General features: G+C 36.8%; 4 protein-coding genes across 7 annotated transcripts; all 4 read right to left on the reverse strand.

Annotated features, from left to right (window-relative positions):
- Positions 1-684: 684 nt before the first annotated feature.
- Positions 685-3,038, reverse strand: LOC110921748. Its single transcript, XM_022166096.2, has 3 exons — positions 2,636-3,038; positions 1,282-1,548; positions 685-926 (listed from the first exon to the last, which is right to left on the reverse strand). Exons 1-3 carry the CDS (start codon positions 2,863-2,865, stop codon positions 890-892), a joined length of 534 nt encoding a protein of 177 aa, XP_022021788.1. The 5' UTR covers positions 2,866-3,038; the 3' UTR covers positions 685-889.
- A 2,468-nt stretch (positions 3,039-5,506) lies between these two features.
- Positions 5,507-9,983, reverse strand: LOC110920889 (F-box protein SKIP8). Of its 2 annotated transcripts, XM_022165111.2 has the most exons (4): positions 9,704-9,983; positions 9,297-9,588; positions 7,012-7,208; positions 5,518-5,980 (listed from the first exon to the last, which is right to left on the reverse strand). In XM_022165111.2, exons 1-4 carry the CDS (start codon positions 9,775-9,777, stop codon positions 5,713-5,715), a joined length of 831 nt encoding a protein of 276 aa, XP_022020803.1. In that variant the 5' UTR covers positions 9,778-9,983; the 3' UTR covers positions 5,518-5,712. The 2 variants fall into 2 exon arrangements, with proteins under 2 accessions (XP_022020802.1, XP_022020803.1); XM_022165110.2 differs by having other exon boundaries at positions 5,507-5,980; positions 9,297-9,983.
- A 5,101-nt stretch (positions 9,984-15,084) lies between these two features.
- LOC110921903 (SUN domain-containing protein 5) lies at positions 15,085-21,858 on the reverse strand. Of its 3 annotated transcripts, none has more exons than XR_002582716.2 (4): positions 21,418-21,858; positions 17,994-19,331; positions 16,863-16,948; positions 15,085-15,456 (listed from the first exon to the last, which is right to left on the reverse strand). XR_002582716.2 is itself a non-coding variant. In XM_022166230.2 (4 exons), the coding sequence occupies exons 1-4, from the start codon at positions 21,593-21,595 to the stop codon at positions 15,234-15,236; spliced, it is 1,794 nt and encodes a 597-aa protein (XP_022021922.1). In that variant the 5' UTR covers positions 21,596-21,855; the 3' UTR covers positions 15,085-15,233. The 3 variants fall into 3 exon arrangements, 2 of the variants coding, with proteins under 2 accessions (XP_022021922.1, XP_022021921.1); XM_022166230.2 differs by having other exon boundaries at positions 18,016-19,331; positions 21,427-21,855; XM_022166229.2 differs by having other exon boundaries at positions 18,016-19,331; positions 21,418-21,854.
- Positions 21,859-23,581: 1,723 nt separating this feature from the next.
- Positions 23,582-25,986, reverse strand: LOC110922338 (mitochondrial import inner membrane translocase subunit Tim13). The gene is made up of 2 exons (XM_022166659.2): positions 25,761-25,986; positions 23,582-23,900 (listed from the first exon to the last, which is right to left on the reverse strand). Exons 1-2 carry the CDS (start codon positions 25,875-25,877, stop codon positions 23,754-23,756), a joined length of 264 nt encoding a protein of 87 aa, XP_022022351.1. The 5' UTR covers positions 25,878-25,986; the 3' UTR covers positions 23,582-23,753.
- Positions 25,987-27,351: the final 1,365 nt, after the last annotated feature.

The raw sequence follows: 27,351 nt of genomic DNA on the forward strand, positions 1-27,351 counted from the left end.
GGTGAAATAAAGGCCCTATCTTATTTTATGGATTAACTCAAGGGTGGAATCAATTAAGCTGGACCGGAAGGAATGGAAAGAGTTCAAGGTGCCCTGGGTATCTAAAGTGTAATTGAGTCAGTATGTTTTACAGCTTTCTTTTCCAGTATGTTATCTCATTTTCATGTACTTGTTTTAATATCTTTTTCAGTATGTTATCTCATTTTCATGTACTTGTTTTAATATATCGCCTTTAAAAAAAAAAAAATAGAAAACGTATTGAAGGCAGAGTTGTTGGTCTAGCCCATGGGCGGACCTACATTAACTCCAGGGTGGGCGGGCGCACCCCTTGAAAAAACAAATTTAGTGTATTTTTTAAGCAAAAAACTTGACCGCACTCCCTGAAAATATGCTTTAACCACTCATCCGCACCCCCAGCAAATAATTTATGGGTCCGCCCTTGGTCTAGCCACTAGCAGTGTGCAAGAAAGAGGCCGTAGATTTATGTTCATTTGAAATAACGGCGCATTAAAGGCGTTTTAACAACTGTCTCCCTCCACACGCACCCACACAAACGTTGCCCCTCTCTCATATTCCCCGTTAGTTGGTGTGCATCCAACAAACAAACCTCAACAGTCAACATGTCTCTTGTTCTCTATTTATCCATCTAAGACGCCACGAACAACGACTAAGACAAACATTAAGTACTCAAACTTGAGCTTCGAGGTCTCGAGAAACAAAAAAGGTACAAAATCGAGTATCAACCTAAATGATTTATAACAATTGTTTATTTGATTATAAGATCTACTACATGATTTGTACAAGAATTTGTAGAAGAAACCATTGATAACATGTATGAAACCCATAATATCATATAGGTTTTTTTATCATTCTATTAACTCAACTTCTTTCATCTCTTGAATTTCCTAGGCCCTTCTTTCTTCTCACTGCAAGGGTGTTAAACAAACCATAAACCAACTGAAATTATATAATCCTTTACACTTCAAACTGATATGATCCATTTAACAGATTTCGGACAAGCATATAACAATATGCTGGTATTATATCTCGGAAAAAAAAAAAAAGTAACTAGTTGTGTCACGTCGATTCTTTTTTCTATTTATCTTATTTTACACATTCTTATTATGTAACTTATATTTAAATATATATAATCTTAAAGTATCATTTTGTTTTATAATGCTTAAATCTTCTTTTCTAACCTTTTAATATTCGCATTATTCAACCTGTGTAACAGACGGGCTTTCTAGCTTAACCGACAATAACATGTAAATCCATGGCTACCTTGATGGAGTTTCAGTACTGACGGTGGCTGTGGCGGTGGTGGTCATATTAGCCGGTTTTCTCGGTACACTTCCAAAGCCAGCAACCTCATCCATACTCTGGCCTTGGCGGCGATACCGACCACCAGTGGCCACAAAACCAGGGCAAGGCCTGTAAGCTTTAATGGGCCACCACCCGAACCCCGGCACGGTTGCGATTCCGCCTTGAATTCTTCCTTCACCGTTGCATCCCCTCTCCATCTCTGCTTTCCCACATCCCTGACAACCCCTGCATCACAATAATAATACCCAAAATTATTATGTTATGACATGAAAGTTGAAAGCTAAGTTAAATAAGAATTCATAGTTGTTAATAGCGAATAGCGGCAAATAACGACAAGCTACATAAACGCTTTGTAGTGATAGCGATGAGATGGCGAGCGATATCTAACGTATTAGAATTTTTTTTAATAAAAAATTAGGGTTTTATTCACAAATTTAAGGTACTTTTATGCAATTAGTGAAGATTACAGCCGTTTGGTTGATTAAAGTCCCTAAAAATTCGGTTTTTAATAATTTATTTTTAAGGAAAAAGAAAAAAAAAACCCTTATTGTCGCTATTTCACGCTATTAAGCGCGAAACATCAGATAGTGATGATCCAGCGCTACGCTACGCTATTCGCTATAGCGTTTTAAAATCCGGTTTCTACACCGTACCGGATTTGGCTCAGATTCGATTTAACCGGGTATACCTGGCGGTTCAAGCAGGTATGCCGCGCGGTTTAACCGGTTCTACCGGACGGTTCAACCGGCACAACTGGCCGGTTTGAACCGATTTTTAAAACATTTGCTATCATCGTTGTTAACCAACGTTTTAAAAACCGTTTTTTTTTAAATCTTACCAGGTTAGACTCAGAAGTGGTTCAACCGGTTGAACCGGGCTGCAACGAGCGGTTCAACCGGGTTGACTAATTAACCTTAAAAATCCATAAAATACAATTTTTACTCAAAAAAATAATCCAAAACTATATCATTTCATAACTAAAATTATTACAAAAGTTAATCCATAATAAAAAATAATCCAAGAATTCACTACTTTTTTGGGCGCTAAGTTTTACTAAGAAGGTAAATCGTCACCTTTTTTGACCCACAAAAAATTAAAAGTCCAAATTTTAACCTTAAAACGGTATAACTGGTGTAACCCAATTTAACAGCGGTACAACTTCTTTGCCGCTCCCTCAGCTTACCACTATGATTTGTGCCGGCCAAGCTTCCGGCATCCGGTTTAACCGGTTCAACCGGCCGGTAGGAACCGGTTTTAAAAACATTGCTATTAACAACTATGAATGAGATATAGATGAGAAATAGTTAAATACCCAATGGGGATTGAGTTGATGGGTTGAGATTGGTCGGAAGAGGTGTTGTCTTCTTCTTCTTCTTCTTGTTTATCTACGGTGGGAGTTGTGGAGGAAGCTCGGAGGAGGATGAGTGGAGATTTGGTGAGCAACGGCTGCCATGATTTGGTAGAGGAAAAGGATTGGGTGGATATTGGGTGGTGATGGGGTAATATTGGGGTGGAGAAGAGGGTTGTTGCTGCTGCTGCCATTTGGGTTGCAACACCACACTCCACCGTGAAAGTTGGAGGTTGAGGTGGAGATGAAGGGAACCGTATCTTGTTGATGAGTGGTTCAGAACAAGCGATTTCCTTTAGCCAACTGTTTTTTTCTTAGAATTTTAATTTGAAAAATCTCATAGGCTTTTTTTTATGTCCAAGACTATTTCACTAAAAAATCTCATAGGTATAAACCCCCTTCCAGCCCAGTTGGTTCCCGGCTGCGGTGTATTGGGGGGTCGTCCCAATCACTGATGGATCGTTTCCTACCGAGGCATGGTTCGATCCGGAGGGCGACCCGGTATTACCCGGCTGTTACCCCAGCGAGTCTCTCGTGTGAGGGCAGTATGGTTTCCGGGCGAAGGTCATAGAACATCGCGTCTGAGAATGCTGGGCTGATGGGTAACCGTCCTTGACCGGGACCCGGTGACCAATTGGTCCATGTACATATTGAAAGTCACCCTTCAAAAAAAAAAAAAAAATCTCATAGGTATTGTTTAGAGTAAATTACATGGATAGTCTATGTGGTTTATCAAAATTTTGGATTTGGTTTCTAATTTTTTGAAAGTACATAGATGGTCCCCTGGTTTGCATTTTATAACACATTTAGTCCCTAACCAACAAATCTAAAGGTTTTAAGCATGTCCAAGTTAGGGACTAAAATTAGGGGTGTGAATTTCTGACCACGACCCAAAAACCCGACACGAACCTAGCACGAAATTCGCGGGTTTAGGTTTAGTCTAAACGGGTTCGGGTCAGTTTCAGGTTGAACCCGCGAACCGCTTTAGGTTAACGGGTCGGGTTCGGGGCAACCTAGTCGGGTTGGCGGGTTGACCCGCTTAACACATTTATACTATATTAATTTTTTTTACAGTATATTTTATGTCATAAATTAAATGGGGTGTGTATTTTATGCCATGATTATTATTTAATAAGAGAAATTAACATAGATTTTATAATTAAATATGATATTATTATATACATTTTTGTTTCTTAAGTAAATTTTAATTTTAATATATTAATTTCAGAAAAAATAAAAATAAAAATTCGGGTTGAACGGGTCGTGTTCGGGTCAACTCACGAAACTTTGGGTCGTGTTCGGGTTCATTTGTTATGATTTTCGGGTTCGGGTTTGTGTAAAATTTTCGGGCTCGGGTTGGACCCGCCAACCCGTGAACACGACCCGTTTAACACGACCACTTTAACACCCCTAACTAAAATGCATTACAAAGTGACCATCCCATGTACTTTTGGAAAAAAAGTGGAGAGAGACTAAATGTGTTACAAAGTATAAACGTACAAACCACAGAGATCATCTGTGTACTTTTGAAAAGTTAGAGACCAAATCCAAAATTTTGGTAAACAACAGAGACCATCCGTGTACTTTACACTATTTTTTATGTCCAAGACTATTTAAGTAAACCGATTTGATATAGTGATGCTAAGCGTATCCATGCATGTAATGTATTATCTATGATGAGAAAAAGCAGAGTGATGATGTGATTGATTTAACAAGGGAGGTACGTTTAGTAAATCCGACAAGACAAGCAAAAAGTAAATATGAAGGGTATACCTATTGGCACACCCATTTGCCTATCTACACACCTTAAAAGGTGTTTTTTGTCCTTATATGCACACCCTGCAGTGTCGAACTGTGGCCAAAACGCGGCGTTTTGGTCCGGTTAACCAGAAAAAGACTGATGGTTTCTGACGGGTCTGTTGACCGGACAAAGCTCGACGTTTTGGTCCTGTCAACCAGACAAAAGACTGACACCTGGTCTGGTTGAAGGACCAAAACGCGGCCAAAGCTCGGCGTTTTGGTCCGGTCAACAGACCCGTCAGACACCTGTTAGTCTTTATCTGGTTAACCGGACCAAAATGCCACGTTTTGGCCACAGTTCAACACTGTAGGATGTGCATATAAGGACAAAAACCACCTTTTTGGGGTGGTTATCTATACACCAAGTGTGTAGATAGTCTGGGCCAATCTGAAATAACCTATTTAATTTTTATTTTTTCCAGTTTTGTTGCCACCATGTCTTTTTGAAATACTTTAACTATAAAGAGATGATAAAAGTTTTAATTTGCATATTTTTTATCATTTAGCAGCACTTTTTTGTCTCATGTCAATGGACAAACGAAACTAGTTGTTTTGGCCTCTTGGTAGCCGCAAATTTGGGTATTTAGTCGTCTAAGTGATCAAAATAATTAGTGTTGTCACTTATTGATTCAAAATATACAAATTTCACTAAAAGGGGAAAAGTGACCAGATAATATCTGCTTTGGTGATTTAGTTTTCAGAATATATGCAATAGTTTACGAACGACACACGTGAAAAACAACACACTCTGATAGGAGGAAGCGGTGGACACACTGATAGGAGGAAGCGGTCCATGGCCACATACCGTCATGGACGGTTATAGAAAGAGGCGGGGCGTATGGATGATGTAGAGGGGTTTACTACCTCCTCCACAACAGCTGCTACATTTGATACTAAAAATGGTATGTTAACGTTTGGTTTGACGATTTAGTTTTACGGGTGTGAATATAACAATGTTCGGTTTAAGAGTAGCTTAATACATGTACAAAAGGCTTTCATTTCATCATAGTATCAAATCCCCCTCCAATGGGGGTGTAAACCAAACATAATCTACGCTTTTATAAACATCATATGCAGCAGCCTCAGGGATGTCAACAGGCAAAAACCAAAGATTCATATACGATCATCGATCATCATATCCAACGTATGAAAGTAATATTCAAGATCCCTAGTTAAAATAACTGTACCAATTTCTTTTTTCTTTACTTCAAAAAAGAAAAGCATCATCTAAATAAGTTGGTTCACCCAAGCATAGGTGGTTGATCAGCCACCTCACCATCAGCAAGCATGACAGAGCTATGATGATGAACCATGAACCACTGACCATTGTGGAGCTCAAACACATTAGTCATGCTCATAGGGTGTGTGTTGTGCTCCATCCCAACATAGGCTTTCATCGTCACCCAAGCCACACCTGGCAGCACCCTTGACCTTACGTCTCGAACCTGGAAGTTAACCGCTGGCTCCCAGTTCAACGCCAGCTGCCAGCTACCTAAAACACCGCTATACCTGCATCATCATTATAAACAAATAATCCTGCCACTTGTTATCAAACTTGAACATCAGTTCATGGGACATCAAAATAGAACAGCAGGAGTATGGTTAAAACATATATCAAAGAGAGCACCTAAATCGAAACAATTTTGACACTTGTTCCTGAATCAACCAGACTTTAAATTAGGCGCAGAAGAGAAAAAACTAACAGTTTATCACTCATTTTAGCAACAAACATTATCTTAACTAATTTTACTTGGATACTTTCTATGTGCTGCTGTTACGGATGCTACATATGCACAAAATACTTGTATAAAACATTTTAAAAATATATATTTACATGTTGGAAAAATCAATCTTTTTACAAAAAAATATTCAACTTATAATATTATAAAAAAATCCACAAGTGGTAACAGAAAGACTTGTTACAACGGGTGCACACGAGCCGAGCCGCTCGCAAGCTACTTGAAATCGGCTCGGAAAAAATCTCGAAAACGAGCTGGAGCCGAGCTTGACCCTAAAATAAAGCCCGTTTATTTATTAATCCCAAGCTCGAGCCTAGCATGTGAAGCTTGTCAGGCTCGCTGAGCCTTATCGTACCTTAGTGTAATAATAGTGTTTGTTCCTATTTAATAACGTTTACCCCTTATTTAAGGTTATCTAGTAAACAAGCCTAGCCGAGTTTATATAAACTTGGTTGCAAGCCGAGCCAAGCTCGAACTTTGAAAACAAAGCTCAAACCGAGCCAAGCTCGAGCTCTCATAAGTTAATTTAGTAAGCTCAAGCCTGGCTCGGCTAGGCTCGTTTGCACCCCTACTTGCTACCCTGGCTGAGCAAACCTTTCGTCGCTACTAGTGGTAGTAAAATATACCACGGTTTCCCAAATGCAAATTGGTTTCTATTTTGTGTCAAATCTAAAGCCGGTTGCGAAAATCAAGAAAAAAAAGTGTTTCCATTTATATTTTATGCAGTTTGCCCCATAAAAAAAAACAAAAAAAAATACCACTAACTGAAGTAAAGAGTGTAATGAGAAGTGGGAAGCTTACCCGGTAAAAAACTCCCCTGAGGCATGAATACATTTGACATAATCTGCGTTAAGCCAAAGCCGACCCATTTCTGGAAGAGATCTGTCTCTAATGATATCGAAAAAATGTTGATTGATATTCACAATTGCTCTAGTAGCTGCATAGTAGGCCTTCCACCCATTTGCAGGTGTTATACTATCTTGTTCCATTGTAAAATCCTGTAAAATACAGAATTCAAAAACAACAAAAAGAAAATTTACATGAGCCAAAACCCTTCGATCTAAAATGCTTCCGTGAGATGAAATATAAGAATTAAACAAGACAAATAAGAAAAGGCGTTCCAGAAAAGCAATAATAGCTAGTAACCAGTCTTTACAAGCTATAACATACAAGCAGAAGTGGGGTCCTAAATTTAAAACAATGTTAAAACAACAACAAAAAGTCGACACTAAAATATACTTCCATTAACACCAGTATGACATGTGAATACAAAAAGTCATATGATATTTGAGTTTTAAACATATAAACAATTCACAAATATATCGGAAAGATACGCATATACCACTAGGCTACACAAAATGTTACCTACAATCCTATTAACATATTTATATGTTTGCATGATGCACTCAAGCCATAAATTGTATTCCCTACGTAATTAGCATGAGACAATGCTTATTTCTGAAAAACAAAGAAGCTTCACCAAAAGATGTGCATTTAATTAGCAAAATGACTACAAAAGAAGCAAGAATCGCTTGCTAAAATATATGTCCATTATCTCTGAGTAATAACTGTGAGGTGTAAAGTGTCTAATACTCCAGCCGCCAGATTGTCACTTTCTTTCTTTCACACAATTGTGTTATTGTGAATGGTACAGAAGCTAATTAGAAGGTTTGGTTAGTGTCAAGTTGCTTTCCTGTTATGTGTTTACTGATTAATGTTAGTTCTACACAGCTATTTTGAATGGTTACAAACTTGGCTTTAAAAGGCACAAGGAGTTCCAAGATGCTTCAGGTCCCGAACAAAATAAAGCAAGGCAAAGGAGCTCGCATCATGTACATGAGGCACCAGGTATAATTAAAAAAGAAATATGATTGTATACTGACTTTTACTTGAAGGAAGAAAGTGAGTGTATGTTGATTTATATAACAGGGTTGCATAGAGACTCAATATAAAGAATCATTGAAATATATACAAAGAACACTAATCAAATGAAAACATGTTTGGTTATATGACAGAGAACCTACTTTGTAGCCGGTCAGAAAAAAATGGAGCATTAATTAAACTTCCGAGTGCCACATTACCTATATCATATAACGCTTTGGATTATGATTCAACCGTTTGAGATGAGAATAAAAACGGAAACCAGTTTCAACAACCAGACGGATGTTTGATCTTTTACTTTTAATCAGCCTTTTCTTTAGTCCAAATACCCACAGATACTGACTAATAAGCCTACTTAAAGCCACATAAACTAGCCCATTTGCTTTTCCACTAAGAAAACATTTATACCAAAAACCATTGATGTGTAACGCATGCCTCACGCTGATGAGGCTCAGATGTGTGAGCAGCTCACAGTGTTTTATGAGATAGCCTCACCTTAAGCTATATGCAGTTTCAAAAACGCCCCACACTGACTATCCGCGCCGGAGAGGCTTTTTTATACAACTACAATTCTAGTGAATTGACTGACTGAAACCAAAAGAACACCAAAGGGTGTTGTAGATACACTAAAATTCAAGAATTAACAAACATGGTATTATGGTAATATAAGTTTTCATAGAGTTATACAAGACTAGCAACGTACACATACTTATCAAACTCGATTGGCAGCTAATTTACCCAACATAAGGATCTCAGAATAGATTATTTTCAGCACCAGATATCTACACCCTAAAAGATTTTATATATAATTTTACAAAACTAGCAATTCGCACATACTTATCAAACTTGATTGACAGCTGCTTTAACCAACACAAGAATCTCAAGTTATTTTCCACACCAAGACCTACACACAAATTTGGTTTTGTATGTCAACTGTACAGTCTGTACTCTTAATAAACAGAGTTTACATCACACCTAAAACCTAATAAACTTCATATTGATCTTGGCATAACTAGCCACATAACATCAACAAAATTCCAAACAAAATCCATACAAGAAAACCAGCTCAAGCTTTTCTTTTATCCAAATTCAACTAGTAAATGTCACATGATAAGATGCATACAGTTTCATAGTGATTAACATAATACACAGCATATCAAAAGAACATATAGCAGTTATAACAAAAAGCTGAGAAGAACAACAACCTTATGATAAAGAGCCTTCCAAGCATTATCATCATTAGCAGCCCTCCTCATGGAACTATTAGTCATCGACAACCTACACAGACTCGGATAATCCAAATAACTCAACGCATGTGTCGTAATCTCCGGCACCAACTGCTCCATCATCGACGCACCAATCACTTGCTGCCGCTCCCTCTCCACCACCGCCACCTGTCCACCACCAGCACCACCACTACCACCGTTCATCACCCTTGCCGTCGCCGTAACCGCCATAGAACCGTCACAATTCGAACCACATGCACAATTACACGACCTAATTTTATCAGTTTGTTGAAATTTGAACAATCGGAAGAAGAGTGAGAAGAAACAACAGAAAACGGTAACAATTAGGGCTAAGAAGAAGGAAACGAAGGGGATATCGCCGTTACCGGAGAACGTAGATGAAATCTCCATTGACGATATTCATACGACATGAAAACTTTGGAAATTTAAACGTAAACATAAACCCTAGAGTGAAACAGAAGTTGTTAGAAAGCGATGATGATGTGATGTGATGTCACACTGTGTGTGTATCTTCGTTTGAGGAAACCCTAACGTCCAGGTGGCATAGGGAAGAGGATGAAGAGTTTTTAGAGAGAGAATTTAGAGAGAGAGGATCGATGAGGTAGACGTCTAACCGACGACGAGAGTATTAGTAACGCCGGTTCGTACTGGTGCTGTGTTTATATTTTGGATGCCGTCAAGGGTTCCGTTAGTAAATATATTTACCTAGGTGAAGGGGCCTAACCCAATTTACTTGGATGAACCCAAATCAACTTAACCCTTGATTAACTAACACCTTATTGCAACTAGGGGTGTAAACGAGCCGGGCCGAGCCCGAGCTCGACCAGGTTAGGTTTTTATGAAGCTCGAGCTCGGCTCGGTTCGAGCCTATTTCTTTGAGCTTGAGCTCGGCTCGCGAGTAAAACCCAAAGCTCGAGCTCGGCTCGAACTATTTTGAGAACAACCTTAAACGAGCTAAAAGCTTGGCTCGAGCTCACTTCAACATCGCTTAAACGATCCAAAGCTCGACTCAAGCTCGGCTCATCAATGTTATCATCATTATTAATATATTATATATAAAAAAATAAAATGTTGTATGGGCTCGTTTAGGCTCGCGAGCCTAAACAAGCTTTGTATTTCAGGCTCGGGCTCGATAACAAAACGAGCTCTATTTCAGGCTCGGGCTCGGGCTCGTTAAGGCTCGGGTCGTTCGAGCGTTAACTGAGTCGATCACGAGTAGCTCTTGAGCCTCTGGGCTTGTTTACACCCCTAATTGCAACTCATTGAATCCGATTCAATTGCGAGAGTGTTTCTACTGGACCCGATGAATCCAAACCCAACTTCTAACTCTTTTCCCACTTGTTTGAGTTTCTTTGGTATCGTATACGGGTTCACCAGCAAAAAAAATCCATCCTGATTCACACCAAGATCGAATTACGGTTGTGTACCAGATGAACCTATGGTTGTAAAACAAGGTCTAGAATGCCCAGTATTCGCTATAAGGTAGGTTGCCAAGGCCCGAGAGTACTCTTCATCTAGGTTAGGTACTCCCCGAGTACTCTCAAATCCGACTAGAGAGCACCTAATGACTTTTGCGACCATGGATGAACCCGACGAACCTGATTCCTCGTCTCAAAGACGGCCCTCACACACTAATACTTAATGTTAAATCAAATCAATTGAAAACATATTGTTTGGTTTTGATATCTTTTGCAACTTATTTTAATTTCTTATTATGCTTATATGCGTATACATAATTGAATTGATTGGACAGACAATATAGTTATGAACCAATCTTTGTAATTTTTTTTTAGTTTTATATTATAAAATATATGTTACATGTTTAAAAAAATTGTTAGTTTTATCTAATCTAATATTAATAAAAGAATCAATTTAATGCCATATGGCATTCTCTCCATCAATATTATCACCAAAATGCCATGTGGCAATTTCTTATCCTAACCTAATCATAATAAATAATAATAAATAAATATAAGAACCATTATCCACATTAATAAATAATTCTAAATAAACTCCATCTCTTTCAAAAGAAGTTGATATATCATGATGTTTGGGTTAATAAATTATACTACATCATATAGAAAAAAAATATAAGAATTAATTTATCTCTTGAATATATTGATTTTACATATTAGAGGTCAAGCTTATCTTCGACTCTATGACATACGATTAAGGGTTATTATATTTTTTTAATAGGTTTGTATTTAATATGAATATCCTTTATCAAAAGCCTTTTAATCGTTATTTATTTTTATCTATAACAAAACAATTATTATTATTATTATTATTATTATTATTATTATCCCCATTTTAATTATTTTTGCATTATTATAATAACTTATTTGTTAATAGAACACCTTATTAAGATTATCATATATATTTCTAAAATTAAATGATTTAAACTATTAATTATTGATACAAATGTTAAAATTACAAACAAAGCATCAAATCTAATTTAATTTTTAATATAGGATTATTGTCACGTGTGACTTTGTCCTTAAACCTTACAATTTAGACTTACAATATTTTGTAATATTTTTTAATCCTTATCCTTACTAATATAATAAATTTAATTCAAATATGTTAATAACCACATTAGGATGCACTATTTAATAAATATTATCAGATAAATACAATGTATTTTATTAAATATTATCGTAAGATAAATACAATAATCAGATCTTTTTTACTAAACCATCCTTACTTTAATACTAATTGGAAAAACACAATAATTAGATTATACTATTATTACACTTTTTAAATTATGTGATCTGGAAGAAGTATGATTTACATTTTTTAATATTTTATACACGGGTGTGTAACACTTATAAATTAAAATATTATTTAATCTAAGTTTTTTTTATATTTAATCCGTGTGATACACGGGTTTATACGCTAGTATTAATAACATAGTAGTTGCTAATAAACTAATCGATTATAAAGATCTAAATATTGAAATAATTGTCATATGTTCATTTAATCTATACCAGAAATATATATTGGATCAATACAAGTTTTTAGAAATTTAGTATATGGCTCTCTAAAGTTGAAATATATACGTGTCTTCCCTAAAATTAAAGTCTTTCTTTGTAAATGCATATATGTAAGTGTAATAAAGGTTCCTAAAGGATTTTGTAAATGCATATATATAGAATCTCAGCTTATTGCTTAGTGGTCATGGGAAATGAGGAAAGACTCTTGGCCTTTGGTCTTGAGTTCGATTCCTGATCCCTCCGGGTTTTATCGGTTCTTCATTGTCGTGCCCTCGGGCAGGTGAAGGGTCGGGTTTTCCCCGGAACTGGTGGCTTGGTGGGCTAGGAGCTCCGTGCGTGCAGGTTGGGCTGCCATGGTGCTACCTTTCGGCCAATGGGTGCCACGTATGGAGTACCTGGCGTTACTTAAGTTGAACGTTCAAAAAAATGCATATAATATATATATATGTGTTAATTTTAGGTAAGATACATACCTTTATTTGTATAAAATGTTCGGTTTTTTAAACATATGCATTAAAGTTGTCGTTTCTTTGTTGCTTTTAGTTAAATGCATATGTGTATTAATATAGTGGATGGACCGTTAGTGGTGAACGAATTGGTGAGCTGGGCAAAAAAGTCAAAGAAACAATTGTTTCTTTTTAAAGCAGGCATCGAAAAAGCATATGACACACTCTGTTGGAAGTTTCTAATCACCAACTTAACACATATGGGCTTTCCAACTAAATGGAAAACTTGGATCATGGGAATTTTATTTTCGGGTCGAGCATCAGTATTGGTAAATGGAGCACCGACGGGGGAATTTCAATACAAGAGAGGATTGAGGCAAGGCGACCCATTATCGCCGTTTTTATTTACGGTCGCAATGGAAGCTTTACACGTCTTAATGCAAAAGGCTTTACGGGGAAATATATACACCGGTGTAAAATTACCAAATAACGGGCCATGCATCACATACTTGTTTTTTGCCGACGACTCTATTTTTTTTGGAGAATGGGATGAAAACAACCTAAGGTCTGGATTGAAGGTAAATCAAAACAAAAGTTTCATATATGGAGTGGGAAAAGATGAATCTGAAGTCGAACACATGGCGAGCGTATTGAATTGAAAACCAGGTACGTTTCCCTTTACATATTTGGGGCTGAAAGTGGGAGCGAATATGAATAGAATTGCAAGTTGGAAAGAAGTGATCGATAAACTACATAAAAGATTATCTAATTGGAAGGCAAAAATATTATCTTTTGCAGGTCGCCTAACCCTTATAAAATCTGTTTTGGGAAGCATCCCTAACTACTTTCTATCGCTATATAAGGCGCCAAAAGCCGTAATAAGAACATTGGAAGGAATCAGACAAAGATTTCTATGGGGGGTTGTGGGGGAGTAAACAAGATAAGATGGGTAAAATGGGAAAAAGTTGTCGGGGCAAAGAATATGGGGGGCTTGGGAGTAGGGGGAATACGGGAACTAAACCTAGCACTGCTATTAAAATGGTGGTGGAGATTAAAAGAGAATCCGAACCAGTTATGGGTGAAAGTAGTAGAATCCATTCATAGCAACACCAAAAAAGTTTCACAAATCCCATTAAAAATGGGTAATACGGGTATATGGAAAAATATCGCGGGGATCGGGGAGGATTTCAAAAAGATAGGGATAGACATACAAAGAGGACTCAATAGTGTTGTGGGTAATGGCGAGAAAACGTTATTTTGGCAAGACACGTGGACGACTCACTGTCCGTTAAAGTATGCCTTCCCACTTTGTTATAATTTGGCAAAAAACAAGAGAGACATGGTGGCAAAATATTACAAAATGATTCAAGGAGTACGATTGTGGGATTGGATATGGATTAGAGCACCAAATAGTTTGGAAGAACAAGAAGAAATGCAAAGCTTAAATACGCTATTAGTTCAACAAAAGATGGGTGAGGGTAATGATGTGTGGAGATGGAAAGAAGAAAAAGATACGGGTTTTTCGGTAAGGTCGGTTAGAAGAGACCTTGGTGGACAGTTAGATCTAAACATCGATGCAAACAATTTTTATTGGAACCGTATTGCAACACCAAAGGCGAATCTATTTGCGTGGAGAGCTAGTGAAGGAAAGATACCTACATTTGAAGCATTAAGAAAAAGGGGAATAAATGTAACATCACAAGTGTGTAAAGTGTGTAAAGTGTGTGGAATGAGAACGGAAACGACGGATCACATCTTGATACAATGTCAACATGCAGACTTGGTGTGGACTCAGGTAGATCAGTGGCTAAACGTTCCAGCCGGCAATATTATGGATGAGGTCAAGGCCAGATTATTATGTGTAAACGGGTTAGGAAGATCGAAGGCGCAGCAGAAGATAATTCATGAAGTCTTCCTTGCAACTTTATGGTACTTATGGAAGAATAGAAACAACATAGTTTTCCACGAGAGAACAACATCCATGAACAAACTAGTGGAAGAAATAAAGGAAGAAACTTTCGAATGGATGAGGCAAAGATCAAAGAATGTCCGGGTGTCTTGGAGCGATTGGAGAAGATTTAATATCCAAATGTAAAACTTAATTTGTTTTAGCATGGACCGTCCTGTAATTTGACATTGTGTATTTTGCTTGGTGTAGTGGAGATCTTGGATGTAATCATGTCTCCATAGCATCTTGCTATGTTGACTTCTTGGTGGAATGAATGAAAGTAATGTTTTGTTGTTCAAAAAAAAAATGTTAGTAGTTTATACTATATTTAATTAGAAGTTGTTAGCTTAATACATATGTTGAAAATCTATTTCTAGATAAAGTTTGATTTCGCCTTTACATCAAACGTAAACGTCTAAAAGAACTACAATAAAGCGTATAACGCGTCTAAAAGTTACTATTTGCTTCTATTTTCTTCAACTGCAAAGATATAGTTTTGGTTAAATTGTTAACACAAGTTTAAAACAACAATTGCAGTTACTACACAGGTAACCAGTAGCAATTTCCAACTTGTCTCGTTTCTGTGCGGTTTGCTGTAAGGCGATTTAAATATTCGATCGGAAACAATCTTTAAAATGGCAGCAATCGCAAAGGAAACACTCACAGTCAGCACAGTCAACTCAGCTTTGTCAAGGTTCTCTTGATCACTCGCGATCTTCTCAATTGCTAGCCTGCAAAACAAAACATAAAATAAAAACTTGAAATTAATTTATAAAAGACAATAAAAGAGCTGTTTCATAGAGGTCGTAATTTCAACCCATTTATAGCTAGATAGGTAAATGGGTCGAACAAAAACCTAAAAACATACCAAAATGTGACTTGTTTTTAGCCGAACCCATTTTGAGAAGTTGTAGTTATACTCTTATAAGGATTCATTTCATATACCCTTGCAAACTTGAAAATTTTCATAGAGTAAACTTCCGTTTTGCTCCCTGTGGTTTGGTCACTTTAACGGTTTTGTCCCAAACCTTTAAAAATAGCCATTTTATTCCCTGATGTTTTGGTTTTGTTGCCAGTTTGCTCCCTGCGGGGAGCAAAATGGAAAAACAAACAATTTGGATGGAGTTAGAGGCGGGGAGCAAACTGGCAAAAAAACCGAAACATCAGGGAGTAAAATGGCTATTTTTAAAGGTTTGGAGCAAAACCGTTAAAGTGACCAAACCACAGGGAGCAAAACGGAAGTTTACTCATTTTCATATAGTTAAAACCAAAACTAAAAATATCATATATGCCCTTACAATATAGTTAAAATATCAAATATACCCAATTTATTAAAAACGGCCTAATAAATAATCATTTTAACCTAATTTTTTTAACTTCAAATTTTCATATATGCTCATCTTTCAACTTCATATTTTTATATAGAGTAAATTACGATTTTGGCCCTTGTGGTTATATCACTTTTACCTTTTTAGCCCAAAAAGAAATCTTTTAACATCTGAGCCCCCAACGTCTTTTTTTCTAACCCTTTTGGCCCCTAACACTAACCCCATCCATTTACTTTTAGGGGCTAAAAGGGTTAGAAAAGAAGACGTTGGGGGCTCAGATGTTAAAAGATTCCTTTTTGGGCTAAAAGGGTAAAAGTAATATAACCACAGGGGCCAAAATCATAATTTACTCTTTTATATAACACATTTTGTGCTTAAATTTATTTTTAACCGTTTTTATTTTTAGTTTTATTTTTATTTTCTCATAAACAATAGTATTCTTTATATATAATATTTAAAAAAATAAATTAAGCTAGAAATGAGTAAATATAATATTTGAAGTTAAAGGTCGTATACGAGATTTCAAAGTTTTAAAAAGATAAGGGTAAAATTGTCATTTATTGAATTGTCTTTAATGAATTGGGTATATATGATATTTCAACTACTTTATAAGGGTATATATGATATTTATAATTTTGCAAGGGTAGATATGATATTTTACAAGTTTGTAGGGATATATATCGAAATTGCTCCCTTATAAACACGTAAAAGCGATGAAACAAACGGTCAAAAGAAAAGAAATCCGCATTTCAACGATGCATTTTTATTACATTATATACGTGAGTATACAATATGCAAGTTTACACAACCTGAGACTGGCGTTTTCTTTGACAACCGACTCCAGATGGGACGACACAAAATCCTTCCACGACTCCAGCTCAGCAATTTCTTTTTCCTGAAAAATATGAATTATTTTTGGTGAATATTTATGTAAATTTATCATGAAGTTCATTAGAGTAAAGTACACGAATGGTCCCTATGGTTTACCAAAATTTTGGATTTGGTCCCTAGCTTTTCAAAAGTACACGGATGGTCCCTGTGGTTTACACTTTGTGACGCGTTTAGTCCTCAACTTTTCCAAAAGTCACATGGATGGCCCCAGTGGTTTGCACTTTGTAACGCATTTAGTCCCTAACGTGGAGCTGTTTTAACCTTTAGATTTGTTCGTTGGGGACTAGGCCTGTAAACGAACCGAACGAACACGAACATAGGCGTGTTCGTGTTCGTTCATTTAACTTTAACCGAACCCGAACACGAACTCGAACATATAATCGAACACATTTTTTTGTTCGTGTTCGTTCATTAAGAAATCGGGCATGTTCGTGTTCGTTTATGTTCGTTCGTCTAAAGCCTAAACGGGCAGTTCACGAACATAAACGAACACAAACGAACATAAAAAAAAATTAACTGAACGTATTTGAATAAACATAATATAACATGATTAAAGAAACAAGTCTAATATATTACATTTCATCCGAAAACACATCTAAATAAGTGTTCATAGATATACTAATTAGTTATATTTATATAAGTAGTTAGAAAACCTAATATTTATATAAATATAACTATTTATGTATTTATTAAAATTTAAACGAACATAAACGAACGTTCACGAACATAAATGAACGAACATAAAAGAATGTTCACGAACATAAATGAACGAACACAAGGTGTGTTCATGTTCGTTCATTTAATTAAATGAACAAATTTTTTTGTTCGTGTTCGTTCATTTATTAAATAAACGAACATAAACGAACTTCCCGCCGAACAAGTTCATGAATGTTCGGTTCGTTTACAGGCCTATTGGGGACTAAATGCTTTACAAAGTGCAAACCACAGGGAGCATCCGTGTACTTTTGGAAAGTTAGGGGCCAAATCCAAAACTTTGGTAAATCACAGGGACCATCCGTGTACTTTACTCGGTTCATTACTTTACTAACCATTTAAAGTAAACAAACGCACCATAGTTGCCTTCCATAACAAAAGATCCTTAATTTGCAATCGCGTATTCTCCACAAGCTCCGAATACTTCCCAACCTCGATATCTAGTTGCGGAAAAACATCCCCTTGTCTCTTATGCAACTCTTTAATACAATTCTCCAATAACGATAAATTCTTTTCAAGTAATCTAACTTTTTGCATCAAAATCTTTAAAACCGCATCACCGTGTATTCTTCCATTACCTTTCGATACAAGTTCGGGAATTTTCGTCACACCGACAGGCTTTTTCGCCACGTCATCATCAACCCGTTTACCATCTTCAACACCTTCCATCTTCCGACTAGCAGCTTCACCCACGTTCTTAAATTCACCGTCCGGTTTCAAGTTATTTGAGCTTGTAGTTTTCGTTGAAGCGGGAGATGCGGTTGTATTAACGCTTGTTGATTCTTCTGACGTCACGATAAGATCTTCAAGCATTCGTTCAATCGCGTCTATACCGTAAACTTCGATTACGTTTAACGTGCAGTAAAACTCTGACCCGTAATGACTATCTAAAGTCAGTTTTAAGTATCGGGTCCATTTGGGTTCAGGTAACTTAAAGTATTGACGGTGTTTAACGTTTTCAGCGACAAAAGTTCCGAGAGGGTACCACGTTCCAGTCGGGAAAACCAAATTTCCCGACAATAAAAACTGCTTAAAATTGGAAGAATGGTGTTCGAAATTCGCAATATTTACAGCGTCAACTAGGGTTTCCTCCGCAAGCTCGATAACAACATATTTATCCGTAACAGAACACGGGTTTCTTAAATATTTGTCATGATCCAAACCCAATATGTTACTTGCTCCATTCGCTTCCTTATTATGAGCCACAACTTTCGCGCCTTTCGATGCCGACGCGTAGTTATAGTACGTACCATCCGGCTCAAGCCTATGTGTTATGTTAAGTAACCCGCCCGACGCACCACTCGACCCATACTCTTGCTTTGTAATGTTCGCATACTCATCAACATCGGGATACGTTAGATTCGCCCTATCGGTTTTCACTTCCTCTTCTTTCTTTTCTATAAAACTATCTTGAAATTCCCGTTCACAAACTAACGTCGAGTAACCTAAAACTTTTGAAACTACTGATTCGACAGGACTCGTTCCCTGAAGTTGGTTCGTTTCGGTATCTACAGAACTATGGTTATTAGATACAACATCGTTTGACTTTGACTTTGACTTCCCTGGTACGTCGAACTCTAAAAGCAAACTACCTGTACGATCTTGGCTTAGTTCTTCGGTATACGGATTCGTGGTAGCATTAGTAAAGTTCCTATTATGTGCATCTACATTCCCTGAACAATTAACCCAAGATGAAATAATCAAAACAAAATAATCAGATAGTGTTTGGATGTGTTTTTGTTGTTTCAAGTTGCAAGAATCAGATAATAAGTTCTTCTAGTGCTATGCAGTTAATGCGGTAAAATATCGGATATCGGTCAAGTACCGATATTTGAAATTTAGGTTATCTCGGTGAGATATCGGTGGGATATCGGTAATTTTAAAATAATGCAGAATTTATATATATAGCAATTTAACAACAATAATTCAGTGATATATCAGTGATATATCGTTTATATCGGTCAAATATCGGTTTTATCGGTCAAATATCGGTTATATCGGTCAAATATCAGTGACATATCGGTTATATCCGTCAAATATCGGTCAATATCGCCGATAATATCGGTACTGATATTTTGACCCATATTTGACACCGATATTTTACTAAGGGACCGAGATGACCGATATATCACCGATATTAACTGCATAGTTCTAGTGTTTGGCAAATTTTGATTATTTAAGTATTTGCAATGTAAAATGACCCCTAAATTGTTTGACCCATAAGCTAAGTAGCTAGTGCGGTAAAATATCAGATATCAGTCAAGGACCGATAATTGAGATATCGGTTATCGCAGTGGGATATCGGTGAGATATCGGTAATTTTAATATCATGCTAAATTTTATATATATAGCAACTTAACACTAACAATTCAGTATGCTCTCCTACCATTAACAAATTAATTTTACAACTTGCAAAACACTAACAACTGTAGTAAGTAGGAACTGACTAAGACTTAAAACACCAACATTTAACACTAACAACTAACAATTAAGACTTAAAACACTAATAGCAACAATAAGAAGAAAGACAAACGGTAAAAATTAATAAGAAAGGTACTGATATCGGGAAAATCAGTGATATATCGGTCTAGGTAGAGGATCCTGTACATTAATCCAGAAGTGTGAGAAGTGTATTATAACACTATATATAACACTATATATCACCATATAAACACCGTATAACACTATGTAACACCATATAACACCATATAACACTATATAACAAATATAACATTATATTTTATCTGATAGCATGTCTATGATAGATGTATAGTGTTATATATTGTTATATAGTGTTACATATGTGTGGGCCATCAGGGGGCAAAAGTGAAAGTGCACTAATTTAACGTTATTTTACTAATTTCGTGAAAATAACGTTAAAAGATGAGGATGGTTAATCATGCATCATGTGGTGGAGTTGACAGCTGAAAGACAAAAGTGTACATGCACTAATCGGTCTTTGTCCCGATTGCTTAGTGTTATGTGCCTTACGTCCAAGGCTTGATGCAAAACTACTATCGAGCCGGGGGTCTCACTGGAAGCAGCCTCTCTATTCCTACGGGGTAGAGGTAAGGCTGTCTACATCTTACCCTCCTCAGACCCTACCTTTGCTTTGCTATTGGTGGGATTTACTGAGTATGATGATGATGATGATATAGTGTTACATAGTGTTATATGGTGTTACATAGTGTTATACGGTGTTTATATGGTGTTATATAGTGTTATATATAATGTTATAATACACTTCTCACACTTCTGAATTAATGTACACTATCCCTACCCTATCGGTCCAATATCGCCGATATTATCAGTACTGACATTCTGTCCGATATTTTGCACCAGTATCTCGGCAGGGAACCGAGAACCGATATATCACTGATATATATCGGAATATTAACTACATAGTGTAAAATGACCCCTAAATTGTTTGACCCATAAGTACCCAAACACTAAATTTAAATAATATGCAACTTGAAAAAGGCAAAAACCTATAATAATAATAATAATAATAATAATATCATCCTTAAAAACCACAGATTAAAAACCCTAGAAAACAAATGCATACAGAGTTAACATGATCACGAAACATTGACACAACATCTCACATACAGAACTAAAAGTTGATGAAATTAGGGTTAATAAGATTGATGAAATAGTAATACATGATGAGATTGAAATCAACAAATGGGTATTTCAAAATAGCAGTATACAACAACAGAAATAAAAGGGGGAAAACATGAAATTGGAGAAAATAAAGACCTTGAATACCATGATTGAAGCCGAATGTAGAGAGAAAAAGCAGAAAAGGGAACCAAAATGAGATCATTAAAGGCAAAGAGAGCTTCAAACAGTCGTTGTATCCGTGGAACAAATTGTAATTGTGATCGTTGGTGTGTAAATTATTTGTGGGTGTACCATCGATGATGGGTTTTTTCATGTCTCATCAAAGTTACAGTTATTATATGAATCTCCATAAGACGTTTGCTCTGTTTTAGGTTTGAGAAAACGACCCTTTCATGAACAGATAATGAATGCTCTGCTGCTTTATGCCCGTGTATTCGTCTCTCTTTCGACTCACTTTATTGCCCTGTGTTTGATTTGATGATTGTGATATTACGATGATGAAGATTTGCAAGTTTGTGTTATACTCATGACACGTTATGCATTTACCCCCAAATTTAAAAAGGTGCCAATTGAACATGTGTAAGGGGTAGTGGGAGGGGAATACCCTTGGCCAATGGTGCAGCATACTAGGGGTGGGAGGGGTCGGCCGACTCCGAACAAGTATGTAGTTTTTGTATAGAAATTTTTGGTATATACGTTTTTTACCCTTAGTTTTATATAAATTTTTGAGTATACACGTTTTCTAGCCCCCGGTCGGAAATCTCAAGCTTCGCCAATGTCTTGGGCGTTTTGCGTCATGTAACGGTACAGTCAGCATGTAGACATTGTGTGGCATTATCTTAAAAGGGGTGTAGTGTGGGTTGAAAACTTATGAGGCATTATAATCTAATAGAATTTAATAAAAAAAAATAAAACTAAAAACAAAGAAAACAATGCTAATGGCCAAGCATAAGGAAGAAGGCGTGGAAAAAATGACACTCCAGAGTTTTTTTTTTCTTTGAAAAAACACCCAGGGGGCGGTCTAGGTGCGTTGTTGGGCGATTTTTTGGGGAAAACGCCAAAAAAACCCACTACGTGTGGTCTAAGGTTTAGCTCCTCATCTTTTAACACAAGTAGGAAAGAGGACCAGTATTCGTGTATTGGAATGGTTTTAAAAAATTTACGGGTAAGTGATATGTGACCCAGTTAATTAAAACATACATGTTTACCCAAACCATACACATAAATATTTCAATAACATGTGTTCGAACTGAAATATATTCATCTTCTCATTCTTTCTTTGATTTCATTTCATCTCTCATTTTTTTTAAGTATAACAATGTGCATATGTAGTAACACAAACTATTATTAATGCCAAATGTTTTAAAACTTAATTTCAAACATATTGAAATCAACAAGGATTCCAGTCAATTGATTTAATAAAAATTACATGATTAAAGTAGATCTCAGAGTTTCAACGTAGTATTATCAACATATTATTAGTTCTAAAATTTTGGACAGAGAACAGAAATAAATGAAATTGAAGTGAATTCCTTCGATTCACTTTCAACTAGCGAATAACCAAAAATTTGAACCTCCGTTTCTCACCACGGCAACCACTATCACGCAAGTTTTTTTAACAAATTTACAAACCAAACATGTTTATTTTATCAAATTTGATAGTTAGTGTTTACATAGAGAATCGTTTTAAAATATATAATACTTTAATTTTAATTACAAAAAATGGGCGCAACTAAAGACCAATTACTAAAGAGCTTGTAGCTCAATGGTATCATAATGTTGTATTAGTGTCCCCCTCGCAAAGTGGCGATGGTTTTAATCTCATTGGAGAAAAGAGGTGTAGATTTTCCGAGTAGCATAGTTGTACGTTTAAAAAAAAACTAAAGATCAATTAATGATATTTGCATGGTGAACAGATGAATATAAAAGTAGAAAAAACCAATGGCCAAGTCATGTTATGCAAGACCGATTCAATACCAGACCAACACACAAATTGAGAATAAAATCTTTTGAACTGATTCAGACCCACTAATATGCAGTCAAACCATTCTTTGAACTGGCCTTCATCCATCTAGCTAATCAATACAGACAATGGCCCCAACCGCCTTTCAGCCTTAACCAACTACCAGTCACCAACATAAAAAGCAATTTGTTTAAATCGTCTATTCGGGTCCAAAACCATTTGGCTCGAGTCACGGGTCTTACGCCCATTTACAAGATTTTACAAACAACCATAAGATAACCATGTCAACAACCATTTGAGCCAAAAGGGCTACAATAAAAAGCAAGAAATATGAGATACGAAAGCAAACCATTCAGATACGTGACTGAAAGTTTCAAACTTAATTGAATCAAAAACGTCGAGTTTAATTATAAAAAAACATGGCTTATGGTCCTCACTTTCCTAATAAGAAAGCATTATGCAAGTTACAAATGAACATTTCAAATAAAAATACTCTGCTTTCAGATTTTTACCGTTGGTTGAAAAGGGCTCTGCTAATGATACCAGTAGCCTCAATATAACGATCCACACACCTGGAGATGCAACTACTTTCTCCCCCACTCAAACTGCTGCCCGGTTTAGTGATACACTTGTCAAAGCACTTTCCCCTCACTGTCTGTTTCCAAACCAAAATTAAATCGTAAATAACTAAATACAATCCCAAATTTTGTGAAAACCTTTGCAATGGTAATCATACATAGCATATCTACATGTCTGTATGTAGTTTGTTTTTTATGTTTTCTAACAACATCATAGTATCAATACTTCGCCGGTTATTAAACGAATCTTATTAATGTTTTATGGACTAAGGTGCCTTGAGTTACTACAAACGACAGACTCTAATGACCAAATATAGGACCCGAAGCCCATTAGCCTAATGTTTATAGCATGGTTGTAAAACAAGGTTTCCAAGGCCGAGTACTCCCCGAGTAGTCGCTACAAGGTAGGCTGCCGAGGCGACTTTCTTTGACTCCACCTAATTACTCGGAGTCGGTCAAACGCGGTCAACCTCGGCCAGAATGGGATCTAGTAGGTCAACTCGGGCCTAGTTTGACTTGAATAATAAAATAACATAATTTCTATGTCTATCATATTAAAGAATGAATATCATTTTCACGTATTTTGTTATAAATATTAGTAAATTTATGTTATTTGACATATATTTAATCTCCAAAAAGGTAATTTCTTTATAATTTAACATGTCCGAGTACTCCCCGAGTACTCTCCGCCTAAACCGAGTACTCTCGACTCCCCGATCGACCAACTAGGGAGCGCCTAGCGACTTTTGCAACCATCAGTAGCTAATCTCTTTCATATGCAGACCCATTTTTTTTTAAATTGACATAAATCAGAAACAATTTCTTGACTGCATACTGAAAGCAGATCAGTTAGGGGCTGTTTGGCAGCCTCTATAATCTTAATGAATCAGTCAGAGGTAGATTGTGTTCGGTTCGCTTAAAAGACACCTGTTAATGGTTCACGGAGCCTCTCAACGGGTGTGTTTTAAAACATTCTGACCAATTTAGAGGCTACCTCTTAATCCGTCAAGCCTCTTAATGGCTCAGCACAAGGTTGCCAATCAGCCCCTTATTTAAAACTTAAAACCTATCATTGTGAGTTTTGTCCATAAAAATAAGTTGGTGTTTATCGCTATGTGTCAACAAAAAAAATGATTTTTATTTAATCATCATAACTAGGGGTGTAAACGAGCCGGGCCAAGCTCGAGCTCGACTCGTCATGTTTTTCTGAAGCTCGAGCTCGGCTCGAGCTTACTTATTTTAGCTCGAGCTCGGCTCGCGAGTAAAACCCAAAGCTCGAGTTCGGCTCGGCTCGAGCTATTTTGAGAACAACATCAAACAAGCTAAAAGCTCGACTTGAGCTCGTTTCAGTATGCCTTAAACGAGCCAAAGCTCGGCTCGAGTTTGGATCGGCAATGTTATCATCATTATTATTATATTATATACAAAAAAATAAATTTTGTTTGGGGCTCGTTTAGGCTTGAGAGCGTAAACGAGCTTTGTATTTCAGGCTCGAGCTCGGGCTCGATAACAAAACGAGCTCTATTCAAGGCTCGAGCTCGGGCTCGTTAAAGCTCGGCTCGTTCGAGCTTTTAACCGAGCCAATAACGAGTAGCTCTCGAGCCTCTGGGCTTGTTTACACCCCTAATCATAACATCTCAAATACATTGTGATTTTTAATTCTTGAAATTACATTCAAAAATCATCTATCTAATCTAAACAAGGTATACCTTAGTGGCATGTATCCATCTCTGTCAAATTGTCAATCTCATAAGAATTCACAACACAGATCTAGGTTTAAATTCTCCCCAAATTGAGCAGTTTTTTGACAATACTAAATCTAAACTCATATATTATAGCAAATAATAATCAATAATACAACAATATATTAATCTCTGATGTATCTATATATAATCATAATCGGCTGCAGATATAACTAAGCAGATGGAAGTGTATACCTCGAGGAACTCCTCGGCGTAAGCCTGAGCAAGTTGAACCTTAAGCTGATCCATGAAGTCTTCAGTAGACATCTGCGATGACGACGATGAACTCGACGGCGATGAAAAGGAATCCATTGCTACCAACGGTGTCTTTTCTTGCAAGATCTATAAACCCTAATAAACCCTAATCTTTGTTTGTGGGCGACTTCCTCTTTATTGCCCTAAACCCCTACCCGATTTTACGTTTAGGACCCTGACTTTAGCTGGAATGAAGATTTTAGCCTGTTTTGTTTTGCAAGAAACCTTTGGGTGGTGGGTTTTCACTTCAATGATAGGGGCTAAGTCATTAGTCATTATAGGGGTGAGCAAAACGAAAAGCCCGACCCTATCCGAGCATTACCTGACCTGACCCGATAACCGATCAAACATAAAATACAGAACCGATTCACTACCTTAAATATAGGGTCAGTTCCGGTCCATAGGTCCAAGTCGGGTTTCATCATGAAAAGAACCGAGAACCGACCCGACCCGACCTGACTTTATATGAAAAATTGGAACTGATCTAAATACCTAGGTACTTAGGTTCGGGTCGGGTTGGGTTGGGTAATTCTCGGTTTGGTTCTTGGTTATTTTCGGTCCGGACCTAAACTTGCTCACCCCTAAGTCATTACTCATTAGGGTTGTCTCTGTTTTTGCGGACGGTCTTTTGTCATTGGGTTTACTCGAATGAACTTTTTTACTACTTTACATCAATATTTTTAAATTATTTCCCCTTATCCAGGTTTGAACATGAGACCTCCCTTTAAGAGACATGTGTCTCTAGCAAGTAGGCTACCTCACATTGGCTTAACCATTGGGTGTCAGCCCAATGGCCACCAGCCCGTATTCTAACCCGGAGGTGGCGGGTTCGAGTCTTGCTCGTTCCCAATGTGTCACACCCTGGCTTTGCGGAAGCGTGGTTATTTTGGTGTGACTTCTTAATACCATAGCTTAACCATAACAAAGCTATATGAAATAAAACCATGCAAGATCATCCATAGGATTAAGTTTTAAAAACCAAATACAACAACATTGTCTCAACGGAAACACATCCTAACGACATAAACATTGTTCAACAAACACAAACATCAACATGACATAAACATAGTTTAAGGACTGTGACTTGTCCAGGAAAGAGTCACATCCCCTAAACCCGGATGACCTCGTAACTAGTGCAGCGGGAAAACGTGTCATACCGCGCCAGATGACCAGATGTCACACCCCAACCAATGGCGGAAACATCGGGATGAGACGAAGTGTGAAGATTGCAAGAGACTTCATAACGCTATTTGTGACAATATTTAATAAACCGGTTTCATTTCATAAGTAAATTGTCAACAATACAAGAAATACAAATAACAACAAGTTCAAAGGAAATACATAACAACATAATCAAAATTGATACAACATATTAAACCTAAACGTCTATATGTGTATCTAGGCATCAACGCTACTTCTTTTCATAGCATCATCATCCTCAACCTGTAACATGTTTAAAATAAAGTTCAATGCAAAAGCAAAGGCGAGTATACAAGTTTGGTACATACATAGCATAAGATAAAAGTGTGAA

Source organism: Helianthus annuus, chromosome 17 (assembly GCF_002127325.2).
Source record: "Helianthus annuus cultivar XRQ/B chromosome 17, HanXRQr2.0-SUNRISE, whole genome shotgun sequence".
NCBI classification, from domain to species: domain Eukaryota; kingdom Viridiplantae; phylum Streptophyta; class Magnoliopsida; order Asterales; family Asteraceae; genus Helianthus; species Helianthus annuus.

Coding starts and splice junctions, on each gene's coding strand:
- LOC110921903 (XM_022166229.2), bottom strand. CDS start 21,595: ATGAAAAAACCCATCATCGATGGTACACCCACAAATAATTTACACACC. Junction 16,949..18,015: donor TGTTATGGAAGGCAACTATG/GTGCGTTTGTTT, acceptor CATATTTTTCAG/GAAAAAGAAATTGCTGAGCT. Junction 15,457..16,862: donor AAAGAAAACGCCAGTCTCAG/GTTGTGTAAACT, acceptor TTTGTTTTGCAG/GCTAGCAATTGAGAAGATCG.
- LOC110920889 (XM_022165110.2), bottom strand. CDS start 9,728: ATGGAGATTTCATCTACGTTCTCCGGTAACGGCGATATCCCCTTCGTT. Junction 7,209..9,296: donor GGAAGGCTCTTTATCATAAG/GTTGTTGTTCTT, acceptor TGTATTTTACAG/GATTTTACAATGGAACAAGA. Junction 5,981..7,011: donor TCAGGGGAGTTTTTTACCGG/GTAAGCTTCCCA, acceptor ATGATGATGCAG/GTATAGCGGTGTTTTAGGTA.
- LOC110921748 (XM_022166096.2), bottom strand. CDS start 2,865: ATGGCAGCAGCAGCAACAACCCTCTTCTCCACCCCAATATTACCCCAT. Junction 1,549..2,635: donor ATCAACTCAATCCCCATTGG/GTATTTAACTAT, acceptor ATTGTGATGCAG/GGGTTGTCAGGGATGTGGGA. Junction 927..1,281: donor AGTACTGAAACTCCATCAAG/GTAGCCATGGAT, acceptor ACACCCTTGCAG/TGAGAAGAAAGAAGGGCCTA.
- LOC110922338 (XM_022166659.2), bottom strand. CDS start 25,877: ATGGATTCCTTTTCATCGCCGTCGAGTTCATCGTCGTCATCGCAGATG. Junction 23,901..25,760: donor ACGCCGAGGAGTTCCTCGAG/GTATACACTTCC, acceptor GTTTGGAAACAG/ACAGTGAGGGGAAAGTGCTT.